The 13,802-nt window shown below is 41.7% G+C and overlaps 2 protein-coding genes across 4 annotated transcripts in view; one reads left to right on the top strand and one right to left on the bottom strand.

The window, feature by feature from the left end:
• The window catches only part of DGCR8 (DGCR8 microprocessor complex subunit), a 42,357-nt gene that overhangs the window by 12,159 nt on the left and 16,396 nt on the right, over window positions 1-13,802 (top strand). For all 3 annotated transcript variants that reach the window (XM_050924099.1, XM_050924098.1, XM_050924100.1), the window contains exons 4-6: window positions 939-1,081; window positions 3,202-3,484; window positions 8,602-8,799. In XM_050924099.1, coding sequence (XP_050780056.1) covers window positions 939-1,081; window positions 3,202-3,484; window positions 8,602-8,799 — 624 coding nt within the window. The remainder of the gene's footprint in view (window positions 1-938; window positions 1,082-3,201; window positions 3,485-8,601; window positions 8,800-13,802) is intronic.
• TRMT2A (tRNA methyltransferase 2 homolog A) overlaps window positions 3,508-13,802 on the bottom strand; it is a 49,635-nt gene continuing 39,340 nt past the window's right edge. Inside the window, exon 13 of the transcript XR_007769505.1 lies at window positions 3,508-3,617. The gene's annotated coding sequence lies outside the window, so the exon portion shown is untranslated. The remainder of the gene's footprint in view (window positions 3,618-13,802) is intronic.

Below are 13,802 nucleotides of genomic sequence, written 5' to 3' on the forward strand. Positions count from 1 at the left end.
GGCATGGCCAAAAAGTGGAAATGTTATTCTGCTTCGGTCACTTAAATTTTGTTGTTGAAGTTATCTTATTTTACAGGGAATATTTTGTGTATGAAGAACTATTGAAAGTCAGTTGCTTGCATTTATGTAGCATTCCCTATGTGAACATCGCAAAGCCCTTAAATCAGAAGTAATACAGAAGAATCCAACTGAAAATAGTCTAAATTAGATTTAAACTCAGTCTAATCTTGAGGAGTGCATTTTTAAAAATGCATCGTATTGTATATAAAAGAGAAAAACCCCTTTAAAAAAAAAAAACAAAAAAAAACAACAAAACACTGTCCTAACCGTCAATTGGCATAGTCCGTTCTGTGATTTACAAGGTAGGAAAAATGAGACCATGCTGCCTTAAATGTGAGCATAAGTATCTTTCCCTAATATTGTTTGGAGTTGTTGCCTTTATAAAAAGATAGCTGATCTAAGTATGAAAGATTGTAGGATGAAATCATGTTTGGGTTGTGTCTTGACTGAGGGTGAAAAAGTAATTCCTAATTAGTTTTTGATAGCTACAGAAATAACCATTTAGGAAAAGGAACGGTTGGCTATAGAATCTATTGCGATTAAAATTCAGAGTTTTTAGTCTAGTTAAATTAGGCTAGGTCATGGCTAAATTACCTCCTGCTTTTATCCACCTACATGTGGGAACTTGGGAGGGGCACAGTATATGGTGGTGGGTGATATGTGATAGCACTCCAGTAAAGAACTAGATACTGTACAAATACTTAAGAAGTAATATCTGTGGAGGATAAAAGTACCTGTAGCATTTCTTAGTTTTGTGATGAGCTTTTAGGTGGATGAATGTTCTCAGGATATAGTATCAGAAATTAATTTTTAATAAAATCAGATTACATTGAAAAATGGTGAACCGTCTACATGAGTTTCTTTTTCCTCTCATAAAGGTCGTGGCCGTCCTCCTACGGAACCATTGCCTGATGGATGGATCATGACATTCCATAACTCAGGCATTCCTGTATATCTGCACAGAGAATCCAGAGTTGTTACCTGGTCCAGACCTTATTTCTTGGGAACAGGAAGCATAAGGGTAGGGGTCTGAGCTGCTAATTATTATTTTAATGGTTGAGTTATTTAAAAATATTAGATATCCATTTATGTACTTATTTGTAATTGGTCAAAACAGTTTTGGACTTATGCTTTGGGGAATTTTTCAGACCTCTTAGATATGGTCAAATAGGGAAGTTTTGTTTTTCAAACAGTTTTATCTGTGTTCTTAGCATCTTATTTCAAATATGGTTTATTTTTTCACTATCCTACAGTTTGGGCAATTAAAATGGACTAGTCAGTCTTACTTTCTGGTTCCCTTGTTCTACCACAATACTGCAAAATTGTTTTTTTAATACTGCAGAGGTATATCTAAATTGTGGGTATTCGTTCTGTTTAGAGGGTCAAATTATAGTTTAAATTATGGCCCGGGAGTCTCATTCCCAGAAGTAGACATGTGCTACCCATATACAGCACAACCTCCACAGATTACAATGGGAGTGTGCAGAACCTGAGTTTAGTGGTGTTAAGGCAATTTAAATCAAAACATTCACTGAATTATCTGAAAGCTTTCCCGTTAAGCTTTGTAAATATAAATATATTTGTAATTTAATAAAACCTTGACTTTTCAGCCTTAACTATCTTTTTCCTTTTTAAAATCAGAGCTTTCATCAAAAGGAGTCTTGTTTTGGAGGGGGGCGGGGAAGCATAGCTCTACCTAGTGTTTATGACAGTAGGGGTGCCCTGGGGATGAGTGAAGAATGGGAGCCTAAATGGAATTATGTAATTGTACTGAAAGTTATTTGATAGAAACTTTCTTATATTATGTTTTAGTTTGAGTGAAGTACTATATTTTATTGGACCAGCTTCTGTTGGTGAGAGACACAAACCTTGATCCAACAGAAATTGATCCAATAAGAACAGCCATGGTGGGTCAGTCCAATGGTCCATCTAGCCCTGTATCCTAACTTCTGACAGTGGCCAGCTCCAGGTGCTTCAGAGGGAAATGAACAGAGTAGGTAATCATCAAGTGATTCATCCCCTGTCACCCATTCCCAGGTTCGAGCAACAGAGGCTGTGGGCACTTCAGAGCATGGTTTTGCATCCCTATCCATCCTGGCTAATAGCATTGATGGACCTATCCTCCATGAATTTATCCAGTTATTTTTGAACCCCGTTATAATCTTAACCTTCTCAACATCCTTTGGCAAAGAGATTCACAGGTTGACTGTGCATTGTGTAAAGAAATACTTTTTTGTTTGTTTTAAACCTGCTGCCTAATGATTTTATTTGGTGACCCCTAGCTCTTGTGTTATGAGAAGTAAATAACACTTCCTTATTTACTTTCTCCACACCCATCAAGATTATCAAATCCCTCCTTAGTCAGCTTTTCCAAGATGGAGTCTGTTTTGTTAATCTCTCCTCATTTGGAAGCTGTTCCTTACCTCTAATCATTTTTTGTTGCCCTTTTCCACTTCCAGTATATCTTTTTGGAGATGGGGCAACCACATCTGCATGCAGTATTCAAGATGTGGGCATACCGTGGATTTATATTGAGGCAATATGGTATTTTCTGTCTTATCTATCCCTTTCCTAAAGATTCCCAACATTGTTGTTGTTTTTTTTTTGTTGATTGCCACGTCACATTGAGTGGATGTTTTCAGAGAACTATTCACAGTGACGCCAAGATCTTTCTTGTGTAGCAACAGCTAATTTAGACTCATCATTATATATATAATAGAGAGAGAGAATAAATTAAATAAATAAAAAATACATGTTTTTTCTAATGCATTTATCAACTCTGAATTTCTGATAGTACTTCAACCACCTTGTGTATCTAATATTCTAGGACTACCACGATTACAACTACACTGCCTGCAACTGTTTGTTCATTTGACAGCACTTTGTAGTCTGTTTCATTGTTTCTCCTTTCCCTTAGTTACCCTTCTTTTACTTGCTTGCATTCCCCGTAGGGCAACGGGGGAGAGGAGCACTTAAAAATCAGAAAATGTGACTTTAAAAATGTTGGGCAGATTCAGAGATGGTTAGCGCAGATTTCTAGTATCACAACTACTTCTATCGCATCTTAAAACTGACTAGATTTGTCTTTTTGTAATTTCATGATACCTAAACTTATAAATTCTTGTATAATTATACTTACAGAAACATGATCCTCCCTTGAGTAGCATTCCCTGTCTGCATTACAAGAAAATGAAGGACAATGAGGAAAGGGAACAAAACAATGACATAACCCCAAATGGGGAAGTATCGCCTATAAAGCACATAGACAAGTCTTCGGAACTGGACCGCCAAACAGAGGAGCCGGACTCCACTGCTGCTGATTCTGGGCCTTTAGATGAGAGAGAGCCTTCAGGGGGTGATGCAGCACCAGGAGCCTTAGGACAAGTTAAGGCCAAAGTTGAAGTGTGTAAAGATGAGTCTGTAGGTAAGTGCTGAAAGCCGTGCTTACTACTTGTTAGAGGAGAGGGGATTGGCAGTCAAGATCCCTGGATTTTATTCCTGATTCACTGCTTGACCTTGGGCAAGTCATCACATTTCTCTCTGCTTCAGTTCCTCATCTGCAAAAGAGGGGGATAAATACCCACTTCAGTAAAGCAATGTGATCCTTAGTGAATGGAGGTATATAACTGGAGTATTTTTGAGGATTGCTGAGGGTCAACATGAAAGGATCTTTTAGCTATAGAAATTTGAGAATTATCAGAATATAGTACTGTAAACTTGTATTTTATGCATTTAAGGACTATTTAGAGGAGACTTAAATTATAGAATAAATAAAAACTACCACCACTTGGGTCATCCTTTTGTAGAGTATTATTCCAATTACTCATCTGAGGAATTGTCTGCACATTTGCTGTACTGATTTAACTATACTGGTTTGCATCCAGTTTTCTTGAAGCACAGCTTGCAGTTAAACTGGTATAGCCTATTAATGTATATTCAGGGGAGTAAGCTATCCCAGTATAATTGCATGCCCACTAGTGGTTATATCATTTTACCATTTTATTTATTTATTTATTATTTTGAACAAAACAGAAAATTACATCCATATCTGAAATAGTTTTTGTATCTATGAAGACAGGTCTGAATCCCTTCCCTGCCAACTTCCAGTCAAGCCTCACTATGCGCTCTGTCAGTGATTTACCTTGGTGGGTTAATTAATGTATATTGCTGTTTCTCAGAAGTACTGCTGTGGTTTAAAGGCTAGCAGTGGGCTGCATTGTCTTTTTTAAATTGGAAGCTTACCCTTGGCTTTAGACTACAAGACTCCTTATGTGTAAAGATTAAATAGATTGACCATATAAGCCATCATAGAATTGTGGAATCATAAATAATATTTCCAAACAAAAGCAATATCCACAATAAGCCTTTACTATCCTCTGTACATATTCCAGCAGTCAGCCCCTCCTCTAAAATCCAGGAAGTGAAATATGGGTTGTTCAGTGTTACTGGAAAGCTAACAATTCATGTTCTGACAGAGCAAGAGGAGACCATATTTGGAATTCATCATTAGAAAACACCCTGCTAGGAGCTTTCAACTACATCCTTTTTTAATGCATCTTGAGGGGATGGGAACTCTGTTGCTTCCACTAATTGCATCTGCAACAGTATCCCAGAAAGGAGGAGGGGCTGTGCCTCAAGTAACCAGGTCTTAAATTGTTTGTTTCATGTTTATAGATTAAAATTAACACCTTAAACCAGGGTTTAAACTGGCCCTTGAGCTCCTGCTGGGGAGCAGGATCTGAGGCCACTCTGCATGCGCATGCTGATGCTCCCAGAAGCAGCAACATGTCCCCACTGTGGCTCCTATGCTTAGGGGCAGCCAGGGGCCTCTCCATGCTGCCTCCGCCCCAACCGCCACCCCTGCAGCTCCCATTGGTTGGCTGCTGGTGAGCAGGAGGCGCTGGTGGCGGGTGGAGCTGATGAGGAGGCTGCTGACATATTACTGTGGCTCTTCGGCAATATACATTGGTAAATTCTGGCTCCTTCTCAGGCTCAGGTTGGCCACCCCTGAAACAGAGTCTTATTAAAATAGTATAATTATTCAAGATGTTGTAGTGAATGGACTAAAGCTTTGTCTACACTGGAACTTCATCGGCATTTTGTCATTCAGGGGTGTAAAGCTCCTCCCTTTCCCCTCTCTCCCCCCTCCCTCCCCTAATGACAAAAGTTTTACCAACAAAAATCGCTGGTGTGAACAGCACCACAGCTGCCGCTCGGTGGGGTGGGGATGGAAGTTTTTGGTCAGCAGGAGAGCTTTCTCCTGATGATAAACAGCAGATACACTGCGTGTCATTTAGTGGCATGGCTGTGGCGGAACAGCTGTGTCGCTGAAAGCGAAGTAGTGTAGACAAAGCCAAATTGTCTACACTGGAGATCTTATAGTGGCACAGCTGTACTGCTGCAACTGCACTGCTGTAAAGTCTCCCATGTAGCTGCTCTATGCCAGTGGGAGAGCTCTCACACCAGCATAATTAAACCACCACCAATGAGCAACGATAGCTATGTCGGTGGGAGGGTGTCTCCCGCCAACACAGTGCTGTCCGCACCAGCACTTTTGTCAGGGAAACTTGTCGGTCAGGGGATGGGTTTTTTTTGTGTGTGTAGGGGGTTTTTTTTTGTTTGTTTTTGCTTTTTTCTTTCACACCCATGACCGACAAAAGTGCTAATGTAGACATAGCCTACGATAGGCTCTGTAAATTTCTTAAGCAACAAGTTAAAATGGGTTCTTTTTTAAACTTGCTTGAAAACTTAAGTTTAGTACAGAACTGTGGGGAAAATGCAGATTATTTCTAATAATATGGAATAGTGCAGTAACTAAATAAGAATACATGAACTTGAGCTCTCCGTTTCCCCCAAAGTATCTTTAAGAAATACCTGTTTAGTATTTCAATGTTGTGAACTGTTCCGATGGTCTTTCAGTGAACTGCCATTTTATTGATGCTTCATGGTAAGAAGTACATAATGCTCAGGTAGCTTGTGCTAAATGAAGTGGCTGCCGAGCCGACAGACAAGGAAGCTGAACTGTAGAGAGAACCTCTATGTTGCAATAGTATAGCGATTGTAAATGAAGGTGGTGGTTATATCTTAATAACGTCCAGGGCATCAGTTGAGAGTAGAATAAATAAGGCTTGCTTTTACAGTTACATGGTGAACTGCATTTTAGAACCTTTTGCTGACCTTTTCAACAGCCCCCCTCAGGTTGCAGGCTTGGCTTCCTGCACCTCTCGAGGGTGGAATACTATGGTTCAGCCACTCTGGGGCTGGATCTCTGGATCTCCCTATTTCCCAACTGTGTAAATGTGACTGGCCCAACTGTATTTGGCACCTGCAAGAAAGTCTCTCTCCAGGGGCCTGTGACCACAGTCAGATTAAAATTACTCGAGTTCTATCAAAACGTACTGTTTGTTCATTCAGAGGAATATAACAAGAAGAGAAATGGGTTGAAAGAACAAAAAGCCTATACAACAAACGTCTTACCTAAAACTTTTTCTTTTCCTTGAATTTTTTTGATAAGTTCCAGTCAGCCAGGTGGTTAAAACACTGGACCAGGACTCAAGGCACGTTCCTGGCTCTGGCACTGGTAACCTTGGGCAACTCACTTCACCTCTTTCTGCCTCTGTAAAAAATAGGTTAATGATACTGACTTCCTTTGTAAAGTACTTTAAGAAATACTAATGAAAAATGCTATAAAACCTAGATGATGGTGGTATTATTAATTCTGAGATGGGAGAAATAGTCTGAGTTGCTGCTTTCTCTGCATTTCTCTGTCAGTCTCTCTTCCAAAAGTGCTCCATTCCTTCCTCTGTAGCAAGGGGTTTTTAACAATTTAGTGTCCCTAGGCTGTGGCCTGGGGAAAATTCAATCCTGTTAATCTGGCAGGAGCCAGAATGGTAAGCATTTTCCATTAATAGTCCCCTCCCCTTCATCCCTCCCACTTCTTTTAAGGATCATTGGTATTCTCTAGAGGAATCTTACCTTGTTATTGTTTTGTTTTCTGCTGGTTCTCCCTAACAGCTTCCTTTTGTACTAATGTAGTTAGTATAATATCATAGTAGTAAACTGAGGTACGTATTATGACGTTCCGGGATGCAATCCAGACCAGTGAGGGGCTGTCACCCCATCCTGCAACCTGGCAGGGCCGGCTTTAGGATGTGCTGGGCCCGATTCAAAAGAGCTGCCACCGAAATGCCGCCGAAGGCAGCTGCAATTTGGCAGTAGCTCAATTGGGTGCTGCTGCTTCCGGCGGCACGTCGGCAGAGGGTCCTTCCTCAGCAGCAGTTGTCTTCTGGGGCCTTACCTTGTGGGGCCTGATTCACGGGAATCGGGGGAATCAGCCTAAAGTCAGTCCTGCAACCTGGGGGTCCCTCAATGCTTTGCTGCTGTAGCTCCCAACCTGGGCTCCTCACAAAGAGCATGCAGGTTTACACCCCGAGTGTCTGTGTGATAGATGCAGTCCTAGTCCAGCAGCTCTGACCCCAGCAGCCTGTCCAAAAACACCAGCCACACTTTGGCTTCTAGCAGTCTTGGTTACTAATTGCAGGACAGTCCAGATATATTAGGTTCATTTCCTCTCTAAGGGGATCATTATACAACAGCTTGCCACCATAAATGGAGATTCCCATACAGTTCACAACATGTGATTAGCTTTGTTTAAAGAATAAAACAAGTTTATTTAACTACAAAGAAAGAGATTTTAAATGAGTGCAGGTGTAAGGCATTAAAGTCAGAAATGGTTACAAGAGAGAAGGATAAAACACTTTCTAAACTTAAACTAGATTGGTTCATGGTAAAATTCTTAACACAGGTTCCCAGTAACACTGCTGACCCAGTTTTCAGGTCAGGATCTGCTCTCGAAGTCCATAGGCTGTTTCTTTTGTAGTCTTAAGTGGAAAAGAGAGAGAAGGTTAGGGAGAGAGAAGGTGGTGTGCTGCCCTTTCCTTTTATAGTTGTCTCTCTTTGAAATGCATTTTCCTGAGGGTTACCCATAGATAAAGTTCCCACCAGCTGTGGAGATGGAGATATGGAGTCTTGTTGTGAAAGAGGTTTCATGCTGCTGTTTGCTGAAGTGCAGGTTTGCCTTCTCTCTTTTGTTGTCTCCAGGACCTTGCTTACTACTTACATGTAAATTGAGGTAAATACACATTTCTTTAAGACCTGGTTGACTGATTGTGCCTAATCACGGATGAGAATTTGTAAAACTTTGTTTTTAAAAGAGGACTAAGCTGAAAATTGTTTTATGTTAAAAATAGACTTGAATGATAGGAACAAGTATAGAAATTATGTTCTGAGAAAGTTTTGTAAAGCCTTGAACCAACAAAACTGCACTTTCATTGAAAATATATAAAATATTAAGTGTTGGACACAGTGGAGGGTTAGTCTTTTTTTGGCAAAGGTACAACAGTTTCACATGTAATAAAAGGAACAAGTGATTGTACAAATTAATTACATGCAATTTTTCATTAATCTTGTCCTTGAGAGTCCGCAGGCGGGTCTCTTGCATGGGGAAGTATAGGAATAACTGGATTTGATTATTTTTCGTAGACCTTGAGGATTTTAGACACTACCTTGAAAAGCGTTTTGATTTTGAACAAGTTACCGTAAAAAAATTCAGAACCTGGGCTGAGAGACGACAGTTCAACCGTGAAATGAAGCGGAAGCAGGCGGAGTCTGAGCGGCCTATTCTGCCAGCCAATCAGAAACTCATTACCTTGTCTGTGCAAGATGCACCTACAAAGAAAGGTAAGTTTCATCTAACTGAAGTTAGAATTTTTGAAATTTGTCATGTTCCGGTATTAAATTTGACTTAAAGTATAGAAAGTGTTGATTTTCTATAGGGTTCCATGATTTTAGGAAGTACTGAAAGTTTATAGTCTTGGTTCTGTTTTTGTATCTACTGTGGTCATGGAAAAAGTATTGTCAAAACACACATTTACTATAGAAAACATTGTGTAGAAGGTACCCATTTTTGCTTACGTTGTGAATCGTTAATGAAATGTCATCTTCACAGCATCTGTTCTGAATCAGTTAATGACAAGGATTATTTTTTTTAAGCAAGTTTGTTTAAAAATCACCAGCTACAGGTAGTAGGCTGTTTGTAATTCATCTTTAAGACCTTTTATCTTTTTTACTCAGTCATTCCTTTTCCACTGCTTTTATGCTGTATGATGTAATGATATTTATTGTGCAGTTTAAATTTGCATCATACTGAACAGAAAGTTCTAAAGAATGGTTCTTTCAGCCTTATTGAACTTAATCATAGTTGGTACGTACTTTTCTGACAGCATGCACTTTCGCTGCAAAAGCTGGGAGTCCTACAACACACTAAAGGCTAATAAGCCTGCTGTCCTGCATGGAAAACTCTGCTTGACTTAAGAAAGATTGTAGGATGTACTCTAATTTTATTTATACTGGTTGCTCTGGACTTGGAAGCTGGTGAAGCTATTTCTTATGCTATCGGGGAAATAACTGGGGATCTCCTTGTAAAAGAACTAAGTTCTTTTCTGTTGCATGTAACGCCTGCACTTGCAATTAAAATAAAACAGAATTCTACAAGGGAGGATTTTGATTGACTTCTAACCTTATTTCAGGTCATAATGCTGTGGCAGTGCTGAAATTTGTAGAATATTCTTGTTATAGCCAGATGATGCCATGTTTTCAGCATCTGTTTTTATTCATCAGGAGAGAAATAGCATGTGATGCATTTCTGAAACTGACTTTTAAAAACAGCTCATTTAAAAAAAAGCTAATTTGTACTGTGTGCTTGCCAGAAATAGTTCGAGAAGTAAGGATGGGCCAAACGTATACATAGAATATTAGTGGAAGAGATGTTGTTAACTGTTGCCTTAATATGGCACACAGTTTTCTTCTTTGAATAGATGCAGTCGTGTATTCCCCTCAGGTGTGTGCATGCCAGAACCAGAGAATTTTGTCTAGCAGTACCCGTAGAGGTAAGAGTTCCTTCTTACCACCCATGGCCGCAGTCTGAACTCTGCATGGCTTTTGCCTCACACTCCCTCTATTTTAGTGATTTTTTTCTAGTTGTATATAGTTAATTAGTATAGTTTAGTTTGATTTAGCGTTATCTGTAATTTAAGTATTTCCCTGGTGATGCCTTCACCAGAGTTTAGCATTGTCCATCATGTGCGGGGGGGGGGGGGAAAGGGGGGTGATCCTCAACAATTTCCACCCATGATGCTTGCTGTAGAAGCCCCTATCAAGGAGCAGTGTTCAATTTGCAGCTCATTGACCAGACTGACAGAGGTGGTGAGGTATCTTTATCTGAAGCAGCAACAGCTCAAACAGGCCATTTGGCCTTCTTTGGTGGTGAGGCCCTTGTCAAATCAGAGGTTGCCTTCACTTTTTGAGAGTGCTGCTGCTCATGTCCGGAAGCTGGCACTCCTCCAAAGAGACAGACGAGTCATTCCCTGTTGAGTGTGCTGAGGAAAAGGTTGCGTAAGACTGACCTGAGACAGCTCCCGGTTGCTTGGGGACTCCTGTGCATGCTCTAGGAAGAGCGCAGATCAACACAGGGTGAATGCCAATGCATGGGTTGGAGCAGGTACCATCATCTGCAACCCAGTACCATGCAAGGAGATCAGAGACCCCCATAGCATTGACCCTGTTTCCAGCCCCAGGGCATCTGTTGCATCTGATACAGACGAGGTCACTAGCACCAACTGTTTTTGCGTCAGCAGTGTCTCAGGCAGCAACAGACCACCTCTACCTTTGTCCCAAGCTAGCCCTTGGTGCACAACTTTAACAGGGCTGTGGCTTTAATAGCCCCGTTGACTGGGCAGGCTGCTGAACCTCTGAGTCTGTCAACACTGTACGCTGAGGTTTCTCTTTTACAGTTAGTGGAAGTGAGGCTGGTGCTGGGCTTGGTGTAAGGGACCTCCTTGGCACCAGGAATGTCTTTGGCACTCCTGTAACTGGCACTGCCGATGTTACCCTGGCAGCAGTCACTACTCTGCACTTCAGCACTATCAGTTACTTTGGCGTGGCTACTGTCTTCAGGGTCAACATCGCTTCCAGCAGCAGAAACAATGAAGGCATACTTGGTGTCTCTAGTACCATTTCCACCATCAGCGCCGGCTTCCTCACCATTCTGGGCTATGGACTCACTAGTCAGACCGGTTGCTCGCACCTGCAGGGCTTGCTCCACCTTTATACCCTGAAGCCTGGGACTCTTTGGCATCCAGGGGCTATTCATAGAGTGCTGTGGGTACTAGGATCAGCGCTCTTCTCGCTATCGGGTTGGGGGTCCCTGGCCTTGCGCCTACAAGCCACCATTAGCCTCCATGGGAAGAGGAGGTGCCACTCCTCTTCTCGCTCAAAGGTGAGATCACTGAGCAGATCTGTAGCATTGACTTGATCCACCACAGGCACTGGTGAGCCTCCAGCATCATTCTGTCCAGGCCCTTCAGTCCTAGAGCAGGATTCCACACAGTTAACCACTTCATCCCTGGACGAATCTGTGGTGCCTGGTTCTTCCTCCTCTTCATTATTTCAAAGTGTACCAGTACCTTTTGCAGTCTATGGCTGCTTCTCCTTCATGAACTCCGCTTAAATACCTAGAGAACACCTACAAGTTAGTGGATATCCTACAGATGACTGCCCCTGGGAGAGTTGCCCTTCCTATTAGCCGGCTCAAGGAACACATTGTTAAGGTTCTCTAGAGCATGCTAACTTCAGTACCACCTGTGGTAAAACACATGGAGAAGCGCTACTTTGTTCTGGTGCAGGGATTTGAGAGTTTTCACTCCACCTAGCGTCAGATTCGCTGGTCAAAACCATGGTGAACAGGGCAGGTTTAAATCCGCTCCCAAGGAAAAGGACTCTAAACAAATAGACTTAAGGGCAGGAAGATTTACACTTCCTTTTCCTTGCAGATGTGAATTGCTAACCAGCAGATATTGCTGTTAAAGTACAATTTTGTGAACTGCACAGCTGTGTCTTAAGTTTGCAGACCAGCTGCCTGAAACCTCAAGAGCAGAATTTCAGGCATTTGTCACTGAAGGGTGCTTGGTGGTTAAGACATTGTTGCCGTCCACACTGGACATCAAGGATACTTCAGCCACAGTGATGGTCTTGGCAATGACCATGAGAAGGGTTTTCTGACTGCGGAATTTGGGTATCGCTCCCAAAGTGCAGTAGGCCATAGAAGATTTGCCCTTTGATGTGAAGCACTGTTTACGGACAAGGCTGATTACTCTGCACTCCTTCAAGGACTCCTGGGCTACCCAATGATCTTTGGGGGTGTACATGCTGGCAGTGCAGGGGGGCCATTATGTTGGTGGTTAGCAGCAGCAGTATTTTGTTCACAGTGCATTTAGGCAGCCTTTCTGTCCCCCAAGACAGCAGGACTACCCCAAAAGGGGCATATATCCCATAGGAGGCAGTAGTTGGAGCCAGGGTTTGGCCAGTCCACCAGTCCTCGCCTGGTACCCCCGCAAGCGCCCATTTTGACTCCTTGGTCCAGAGCAGTGTTTCAGGTGTCATTCCTTTCTCCCATCAAGAGAAAACTGTTTGCTTTATGTATTTGACAGCACTTTGTCTAGTTAGTTATATCCTAACATCTCTTGCATTAGCGTGGTGACAGCATGCATATACTGCACAGGATAGAGCTTGTGCATGGTCTTGTAAGAACCTGGAAAAGGGTGTTTACTAGTAATTGCAACAGCAAAGCTGAAACTGAATAGGCATACGGCAGGCCTATGCACTTAAAGCAGATGTGGAGGACTGGCCTGAGTATGTGTACATATTGCTTTTGGGTCCATCTACTTTCAACCTTGCTGAAAAAAATATTACAAACATCAGCAAGGGAGCAGAGAAGACATTAAATAAATAAACAAACAAGCCTCTGTGTGTGCACGCGTGTGTGCGCTTTATGAGAAACTTGAACTTTCTGAAATTAGTTAAAAAAATCAACTTGCATATCCCTCTAAGAGTTGGATCCAGTCCTTCTAAATTCTAATTTGATTGGTCTCAGAATCCTTGACCATTGTGGTGCTCTGTCGTCATCTTGACATCTTAATTTGGCAGGCTTCACATCCCAAAAAAATACCAGGGCACCATGCTTGTCAGGTTAACAGGATTTCTTTATTGCTCAGACTTTCTGGAAATGGTTGGCTTAGTTCATTCTGCCTTTTATTTATTGTAATAGTGTCATTGTTCTTTAGTAAAATACAGTTTCTCTAGCTCTAGAATGATTACACAGTCCCTTCATCGTAGTGACATTAAAGCAGTTTGCCTCAGTGGGTATAAATGAAGCAGTTTCTTTGTTTCAGGGGATGATTAACAAACAGAAGTCTTTGGGGGGTGGGGCTAGAATCAAATGTGATCTCCCTTTCTAGGATAGTTCAGGGATAGTGTGTTTTGTGTTTCATGCCTAGCAAACAGTTCTCTCCAATGTGGAGAAATATTCTGCTTCTTCCCATGAGAAATAAGTGCAGCCTTCCAGTTGGACCTGGCAGATCTTGCAGGCACATTTCTCCGGGGTAGGACAAGCTCTTTTCACTTTTGTGAGTTGGATCTGAAGCCTACACCCACCAGGGAAAGGAATGGATTCATACATATAACCCATTTTATCTTGCTATGAGAAGATAACTTTTCTGTGGTCATTTGAGGTGTTAGGTCTGATAGGAAGGAAAAATCAAGTGCACAATTACAAAATGGGGAATATAACCATCTAGGTGGTGGTACTGCTGAAAAGGATCTGGCGGTTATAGTGGACCACAAACTGA

The sequence above is a fragment of the Gopherus flavomarginatus genome, chromosome 15 (genome assembly GCF_025201925.1).
Source record: "Gopherus flavomarginatus isolate rGopFla2 chromosome 15, rGopFla2.mat.asm, whole genome shotgun sequence".
In the NCBI taxonomy this organism is placed as follows: domain Eukaryota; kingdom Metazoa; phylum Chordata; order Testudines; family Testudinidae; genus Gopherus; species Gopherus flavomarginatus.